The 8914-nt window shown below is 46.0% G+C and overlaps 1 protein-coding gene across 1 annotated transcript; it reads right to left on the bottom strand.

Moving 5' to 3' along the window:
- Positions 1–522: 522 nt before the first annotated feature.
- LOC122399606 lies at positions 523–7785 on the bottom strand. Its single transcript, XM_043400401.1, has 13 exons — positions 6326–7785; positions 6059–6247; positions 5684–5919; positions 5006–5217; positions 4849–4925; positions 4513–4709; positions 4235–4395; positions 4004–4172; positions 3632–3825; positions 3432–3561; positions 3180–3369; positions 2933–3075; positions 523–2821 (listed from the first exon to the last, which is right to left on the bottom strand). The coding sequence occupies exons 1-13, from the start codon at positions 7473–7475 to the stop codon at positions 848–850; spliced, it is 5022 nt and encodes a 1673-aa protein (XP_043256336.1). The 5' UTR covers positions 7476–7785; the 3' UTR covers positions 523–847.
- Positions 7786–8914: the final 1129 nt, after the last annotated feature.

Below are 8914 nucleotides of genomic sequence, written 5' to 3'. Positions count from 1 at the left end.
ATTCTTTTCACTTATTAGATTTCTTGTTAGCGTGATTCTTAGATAATGATTAGATTAATTGCATATTTTGCATTTTCAATACTCGCGTTCCAGCGTCTAGTGACGAGATAGAGCAACTGTGAGGAGCATAATTAGCATTAAGCGTGCGTTAAAGGAATTAAGCTGATTATCATTCGAGTGGAGCTTGTTAAACCGTCGAACCTTTTGTGCGACAAACGAACTTGAAAAAGTTAATACACGGACGAATTCCAAAATTCTCAGCAAGAGTTAGTAATTAGCGTTAACGAGGACGTTTGATTATAGGATTCAAAGATAATGACGCGAGAGTTCTAGCTGAATTTTAATAACGTGCTTTAGATTTAAGTTCGTTCCGTCTGTCGATCGCCTGCTGTCGACTATAACAAGTTCTACGAAGTTGCTCGCAATAGAAAGAAAGAAGAAGATGAAACCAAGTTGAACATAATTCAGTTTGCTTATATTTTTATACGTTTATTTTATAATATGCATATGAAATCAGGGCTGTATAGTTTTTGTAACAATTATGTTTCCCCTCGCGGGAGAACAGCAGGGAACTATGAAGGAACCACGAGTCCTCGCCATACATAAAAATAAGAGGATTGTAAAAATATATTTTAAAACGATTCGTTCGTTATTTATTAAATTACAATATAACCACGATATAAACATCGATCGTCGACCGTTCGAGCACCTACATCCTCTCTTCTGAACGTTGACTGTTTCCAGCATGCCTATCATTCGACGAACTGGAGTAACATCTTCGTTAGTAACTTACCTTGTTATTTAACTTATTATCGTTTTTTTTTTTATTCGATTCTCCGTCGCCCCTTCAGGTCTCCTCTTGCTCCCAGGACCAATCCGCCTCCTCCGATTTGCTTCTCAGACTCGTTTTATACCCATCAAAGTGCTCCTCCGGCCAATTAAGTTTTGAAGAGTCCTCATCGACGTCCGATTTCGGATTAGCTCTGTTATCCTCGATGCTCGCGCTGTCGCTTCCTCCCGTCGATACGGACTCCGTTTCCTCGGACTTCGATCTCGTTCTGTTTTCCTCCGTATCGCTGCTCTTGCTTTGCGACAACGTGATCGATTCGGATTCATCGTCGGCGAACGCACCCACGTCTTCGTACTGTTCGCCGCTCGGTTCCGCTCTCACCGTCTGAACATCGTCGTTCCTCGACTTCGTTTCTGTTTTGGATTCCTCCTTAACGATGTACGCGGAACTGTCCTCCTCCGAGCGTGACTTCTGCGCCTGCCAGGCTTTCTTAAAAGGATGTTCTCGCTCCTGTTGAACCAGCTTGGGTCTCTCCGGTAAAAGATACTCGGGATCCTCCTCGCTGGCCTGGCTCTTCACGATGGACTCGCGTTTGTACAGCCCCAACGAGCTGGATTTGGGCAGCGTGTCTGCATTCTCCGCTCTGACTACGTTCCATCCCGAGTCCGACAGATCCTCTTCCTGCGACAACTTGGACAAATCCTGCATGGACATCCTTCTGCTGTCTTTCGTTAAAACGAAATTGAAACTGGCGATGTCCTCGTCCTCGTCGACGGACGTCATCTGGCTGCTGCTGGTGTAGGACCGTCGTCTCGAAGCATCCCAAATAACCTCCTCCTCGCTCTGTGTGTCCTCCCTGGGCGGCGGGGCTTGCTCGCGATAGTCCCTTCGTCGCAAGAAAACGTTGTCCTCTTCGGCCTCGCTACGCTCCTGAGAGGATCCCAGCTGCGCGACGCGCGACCCGACGCTCACCGTCCATGAGTCCATGTTATCGTTCGCCGAAGGATCCTTCAGCAACGCTATCTTCCCCTCCGCCGAGGACCTCCTCCTCGGCGAGCTAATATTTTCCTGGTCGTCCGAGGTGTCCTGTTGCTGCGTCGCTTGCTTCTCCATGAATTGTTTTCTCCGTATCCTCAGCTCGCCCTCCCAATCCTCCTCGTCGCTTATCCTGGGCTCCACCGACGGATGCCTAGTTTCGAGTTTCTTTCGTTGCACGACCTCGTCCTCGCTCTCCGACGAGTATGCTCTCCTCGCATCGGAGGATCTCGAGAGCGGAGGTCTTGTTTGTCTTTGAGCGGGTTCATGCTCCTCCGATTTCCCGGAGAGCCTTTTAGAGTCTGGACCTCGAGAGGATGAACGTTCCTTACCGACGAATTCCCAGGAACGATAATCGTCCGATTCCCTAATCACAGATCTCCCTCTGGACTCGGATCTCCTGTACCGTCTCGGATCCTCCTCCTCCTCCCTGCTTCTTAAATACTCCTCCTCGTCCTCGCTGTCCCGCGACGACAATCTCTTGGAGACCGTGCATCTACTTCGCTTAACAGCTTCTTCCCGCTCCTGTTGCATCCTCGCGTAGCTCGAATCCTCGTTCCCCGTGTCCCGATAATTCCTTTGACCGTTTACGCTTCTTCTTCCACGTTCCCTGTACTCGTCCTCGTCCTCCGGGAACCTTTTGTTGGGCTCCTTTATCCAGTCCCACGTTGGAATCGCCTTACGTATCGACTTCTCGTCCGCCACGACTCCGTCGATCACTCTCACACCGCCGTACTTAAGATATTCTTCCCAGTCCAATCCGGCGTAGGCTTCTTCTTCCTCTTCGAAAACTTTATCCTGCGGTTGCTCGCCTTTGACCGGCTCCTGCGCCGCGTCCGCAACTTCCGCCGTCAACTTCTCCTCGCCGGAAACTTCTGCGGCCAGACTGTCCGTGCTCTCCATTATAACGTTTTTAATTTCGTGCATCGGGATATCGAAGAACAGAGTCAGAACGACCGACACCGCCACAACCGCCGCTGCTTCGAAACCATCGACCTGTAAATGGAAATAAATAATAAATTTAATGAACGTTTACGTAAGGAAAACGAATTTCAATTCTGGAGGAACTATTGCTTTGCCAAATATTTATATAAATTCTGTACGCACCGTTCTATGAAGTTGAAATTCGCTAGAGTATCTTGTGGTCCCAACGTTGTAAAAGAATACTGCGAATTGCGTCAAGTACACAGCATATGATATTCTACTAAAGATCACTAACCAGTGATACGATAGGAATCTGTTTATTATACCTGTAAAAACGAAATTTATTCCTGTTATTAAGTGCACAATTTCGATGAAACATTGTTAACGATGCGACTAATCGTTAAATAACAATTTTATTCCATCGATTAACCTCCGTTCTTCGTGTGGCAGGCAAATATGATCCAGCACAGAGCTAAGGCCCACACGACTGGATAGATCACAGCATAATTGGTTGCCTCTTCAGCGTCGTATACATAGTCCCTTCTGGCTAGGTGCCACGGTGAAAATAACGACCATGATCCCAAGGCCATCGCGATTAACCACCCCAAGATCACTAACACCTGAAAGCAGCGCGTCAAATAATCGAATTTCTATGTATAAAACTCTAAAAATCAAAGATAACCTTATGGATCCTGACATCTCTTCCGGTGTGATGTAACAACACACCGAGTCCTACGCCAAACACATACGGCGTAGCTCTGTGCAAGGGTAACACGTAAGATAAATTGGCAGTCTTGTAAAGGTGCTTTGATCTGAAATTAAAATGTTGCATTAACAACGACGAAAGGGTGCTGGTGTTAAAGTATTAGAATGTACACTTACGACATTCCGTGGAAAATGATCAGAGAAAGGTAATTGTTCATTGTCGCTATGTATCGTAACGTGGCCGACAACAAGACGAAGAAGAATAGTAAAAGAATCCCAATGATCGGCTTGCATTCTAAGAAGAATACGAATATCGGGGCCAATATCGACAACTGCATGTCCAGGGCCAGCTGATGGGTATGTGTCGCGCACTACGAATCGAAGAATTCGTAAACTTTCAATTATGTATCGTTTATTTGTTTGCAATATTTAACCACGTAACGAAAAGTTTTCAATTAATTTAGGCAGCGGATCTCAACAGAGCATCCAGTATACCTTGCAATTTATATTTGTAATATGACAAGCGATCTATATACTTCGTTTAAATACCATTTCTTCGAAGGGAAAGAAATTTTGTATGTACAACAAATTGGTCCATGCGTTGCTTTTGCACAGCTCGGCGTTTGGTAATATAACACTGTTCCATTGTGGCCCAGATCCTGTATGTTCCATTACAAATGCGTACCAGAACACCACCGCTAATAACGCTGGCGTGAGTCTAACAAAATTATGGAAAATTATGTATAGAAAACTCTGTACACATAAGCGGAATTAACTTACCTGATATACCTGGCGATAAAACGACAAAACCATCGAATTTCGCCGCGCTCAGTGAACTCGTGCGCCATGTTGTAAGCAGTTAAAACGCCGCTGAGTAGTAGAAACGCGTCCGTATAAACTATCGCTGCTCTCAAAACCGAGCTCATCGGATTATTTGCAACCTGTTTCATATACAAAGTACATTTAAATGCATATAAACAAAGGTATTCGATACGATTCTGTTTAAAAAAAACACCGATGGTATTGGAAAATGAAAAACATTGGATTTTCGTACACACCTCTGTAAGATCAATTCGATTAGAAAAGGGCAATCTTGATACTGGTATCAGCTGATGAGCAATATAAATGAGAATCGTGACAAGTGTCCTTATTCCATGAATACACGCAATATCGAAGTCGTTTGATCCTGTTTTCAATAAAGATCTGACTGTTCTCCGCAAGGAAAAGGACATTATTATTCTATCGGAATAGTTCCCTGTAAAGAACAAAGTAAAATTCAGATGCATCCTTTGAGCATCGTGTATGAACAACATACTCTTCGACTGTATGAAACTACGAAAGAGACTTCCGTCACTTTAGTTTACTTTGAGAAAAATATATATATAAGAATGTACCTTTTCCATCCGGTACAATTAAGTAATCTCTCACGGTTGCTATGAGGACAAGGCAGCCAACCATGGCGTAAAAATATCTGCAAGAAAATTGAAAATAGGAACACAGTTTAGATTAGTTTAATCTTGAGTGTGAAGTTTCAAGAAAATGAATACGTACAGAACGCCGATCGTCTCTTTCGAGTAGCTTCCTGGCTTCTGTTTGACGTAACACATGTTAGGATCAACTTCTACAGTGAATCTTATTCCTATGGTGGAATTGTAATAGCTCAATGCTTGCTCCAAAACATTTTCTGCGTCTTCGGCTGAACATGCTGCTGGAAGGCACAGGGCCCAATTCATCGTTGTAAATTTCGGAATAAAGTGACCCGGCTGAAAAGTGTGAAAGATCGTAGCATCAATATTGCATGACATATTTCGAATCAGTTAAAAAATAGTTATATCGCGCTTTTCCCATAAATCGAATCTGGAAAATAATTTTCGATCTTCGTTTTTGCAAATAATCGTCGTGATAAACGACGTTCTACATTTTTCAGCGATTGACTATGCACTCTGAACTTACGCATAAAACGATATCGATAATATTAACCAATTGACACAATCTGAGAATTTTATAAACGACTGATAACATGACGACTATGTTCTGCTTGTTTATCAAAAATCCACGATAAGCATGCACGTTTTGCGACACTTTTCGCCCACGTTGGAATATTAATTTCTTTATCTGTGACCTTCGATTAGAAATGTTCTTTACTACGTGCTTTCGTCGCAAACATTCGCAAACGCGTGCACGTTCCGAGTTTTCGAAACGATATTAAAGATAAAATTGTTGACTTACGTCATGCATGCTTCCTCTTATGAAAGCACGAGCCTGCATCATATTAACCGGAAGCCTCATGTCCGGGTGAGAAGCATGCAAGTCTATATTCGCCAGGCAATATTTTCCTTGCACCTTCAGCGTATTGTTATTCAATTTTACGTGCGCTATTACCCCCAAACACTCGTCAAAGTCTCCGAGCTGGTTGACGTTTCCCCGCAGCAGACCCGACGGGATTTTTGCACTCGAGTCTAACACTGAAATAACCAATTCAGTAATTAATCACTAAATCCCTACATGGAGAGAATTTTCCATTAAAAATCACCCTGCAGTACAGAAGAAGTCAGGGGCAATCTTTATCAATCTTTTCAAGTTTCGGGATGACTATCGACTCACTTTGCAGGGCCCACAACTTATAACCCCTCAACTGTCGCAGGAAGATCTTGCCATGCTGCTGACACTCCAAATCCTCGACGGCCGTGAAATTTGGCACAAAGGTCGGCACGCGTAGCAACGCGTCGTTCAAGCGAGCCAATGTGAAAGGTGCTTCCACGTGCGCTTTCGTTTTTGCTTTCAACTCTTCTTCTACAAACAGTCGTAGACATGCTTTAGTGTCGTGGAAAATCGGGGGAAAAGATCACCCTTATCGTACACAATACTCACTATCGGATCGTTTAACTTCTGCGTGCTTAGCCGGAGTAGTTTTCACAGTCACTTTCGTTTCCACTTTCGTCTTCTCGGGCTGCTTCGGTTGTTCCTTCGTTTTCAACGGCGCCTTCGACGCTTCCGGTTTCACGGGAACCTTCGCCTTGTCCTCCGGTTTCGCCGTGGGTTTAGGTTTGGCCGATTCGGGTTCAGACTTTGTTGCTTTAGCGATTTCGACCTTTTTCGGGCTCTCGGTTGTCTTCTTCGCAGCTTCGATCGGTTTCCTCACCGTTTCCTCCGGTTTCTTCGTCGGTGCGGGTGGTTTCGCTTCAACTTTTGGCTTTTCGGGAACTGGCGTCGGCGAGACAGCTTCCACGGACTTAACCTTATCCTTGTCAGCATACCTAACTTTCTCGAGCTTTCTAGGAACAGGGGTAGAAGCTTCCTCTTCCGAATCTTCGTCCTCTTCGTCCTCGTCCTCGTCATCCTCGTCATCCTGATCATCTTCTTCGCTGTCGTCGTCGTCCGTATCCTCGCCACCATCCTCGTCAACTTCATCTTCTTCTTCTTCTTCCTCCTCTTCGACTACTTTCCTCGTTCCCTTAACAACTTTTGTAATTTTGTCTTCCTTGCTCATTGCTTCGTCTTCTTCTTCGACAGACTCCCTCCCACGATCCTCGTCTTCTTCCTCTTCTTCGTCGTCCCCATCCTCCTCGTCGTCCGCGCGAGAATCCTCTGCTTCCTGTTCGTCGCTGTCCTCCTCCACTTCTACGATCGCCTCGGCCTCGTCGTCGTCGTCGTCCAACTCGACGCTCCTCGCACCCCTGTCCGCGCTATCATCCGCGATTCTTTTAGGCTTGTTGCGTGCCCCTTCCGCCCCAGCCACGTCATCGCCGTGCGACGTCACCTCGGCAGGTGGTTTCCGACGGCTGGCAAGCCGCGGTGCTGGCGTCTCGTGCCACTTCCGGGCCGCCGACGCGGTCGCGGTCGTCTTCTCCTGGCATCTGCCAAAGATGGAAGTGCAAGTGGCGCGATCCGGCTGCTCCGCGGACGTGGTAGCCGTTTGCAGTCCGTGGTCCCGTATTCGGAAGGCATAGCAGCTGGTGTAGAGGAGGAGCACGAGCGCCAGTGAACCGACGATGCACTTGCCCAGGAGGGCGGCAGCCATGTCACCGCAGCGTTCACATGGAAGAACCGCTGACGGAGCACTGTCGGACCACGATCGGTTGCTGGGGGCCAGCAACAAAGGCAACTATAACGGTGACCAACGTGCAGACGTTTCGTCCCTTGGTCCTCGGCGGATGCTGCTGGTTGCTGATCGTTCTCGCGACTTTCCCTCTCCTCGCCAACGAAGAACAGGTAACCCGGAGAGCCTCGAGAGACTATCGTATCCGCCTCCGACGACGCGGCAGACCCCGGGCCACCGTTGTCCGCCAGCGACCGTGCCTTTGTGAAAATTAGAACGCATGGCATCGTCCCAACCAGCTACGAGTTTTATTTAGCATCAACATTTCAGAGGCGGCCGACGACGGGTGGCTTTTGCTCGAGGCTGTGGCGCGCATGCGCGGTGATCAGAATCGCGGCACCGCTCGCGCCATGCGGTGTTCCCCGCGCTCGCGTTGCGCAACTCCGCGTCGAGATCACCCAACCCCGCCGTTTTCCCAGAGACAGCTCGAAAATAATGCCGCGTAGCTTCTCCTCGCCCACGACGCCGCTTGCCTCCTCCGCGAAGGCTGCCGCGCTTCTCTTTAGATTTCTGGCCGACGTTACGCGCTAAACTAGCGCGATACCGAGCGTCTGGTATGCAGGCCCTTGGGAGCCATCCAGATGTTCCGAACCGTTTCGCCGTTCGATCGAAATCTTTGATCGTCACGCTAAAATACTGTTTTACTTGGTAAATTGTCGAGGAATAGCGTTTCATTCCTTCTTCGATTCGATATTCCTTTTTCTTTTCACCCAAAACATCGGGTACATAATCGAATTTTTTTCTCGAAACTGAGTAGGATTTCAGGGATATTTCTGTTGACCAAAAATGCTTGTAATTGACCCCTACAACTAAAAATAATTTTTTTAGTACGATTTGAAATTGATTAATTTCGACGAAAAATTTCACACCTTCTCGAATTTTTTTCTCGAAAGTGGATAGGATTTCGGGGGTATGTCTAATGACCAAAAATGATTGGAATTGACCCCACAACCCAATATAATTTTTCCAGAAAGATTTGAAGATTTTTAATTTCGACGAAAAATGTCACACCTTCTCGAATTTTTTTCTCGAAAGGGGGTAGGATTTCGAGGGTATGTCTATTCAACAAAAATGATTGTAATTCACTCCTGTAACTAAAAATATTTTTTCCAGAATGATTTGAAATTTTTTAATTTCGACGAAAAATGTCACACCTTCTCGAATTTTTTTCTCGAAAGTGGGTAGGATTTCGAGGGTATGTCTAATGACCAAAAATGATTGCAATTGGCCCCACAACCGAAAATAATTTTTTCAGAATGATTCCAAACCTTTTAATTTCGCCGAGAAATTAAGGCACCTACCCCCTGTCGATTTTTCTTAAAAGTTCGTTTTTCATTTTTAATAAGTTTGTTTGACGCTGT

Source organism: Colletes gigas, unplaced genomic scaffold, assembly GCF_013123115.1.
Source record: "Colletes gigas isolate AHSC1104 unplaced genomic scaffold, ASM1312311v1 Colletes_gigas_Sc00014, whole genome shotgun sequence".
Lineage (NCBI taxonomy): Eukaryota > Metazoa > Arthropoda > Insecta > Hymenoptera > Colletidae > Colletes > Colletes gigas.
The sequence above is the reverse complement of the archived record's forward strand: the minus strand, read 5'-3'. Positions and strand labels throughout refer to the sequence as shown.

Coding starts and splice junctions, on each gene's coding strand:
- LOC122399606 (XM_043400401.1), bottom strand. CDS start 7,475: ATGGCTGCCGCCCTCCTGGGCAAGTGCATCGTCGGTTCACTGGCGCTC. Junction 4,710..4,848: donor AATTGTACCGGATGGAAAAG/GTACATTCTTAT, acceptor TGTTCTTTACAG/GGAACTATTCCGATAGAATA. Junction 3,826..4,003: donor TCTTTCCCTTCGAAGAAATG/GTATTTAAACGA, acceptor TTCGATTCGTAG/TGCGCGACACATACCCATCA.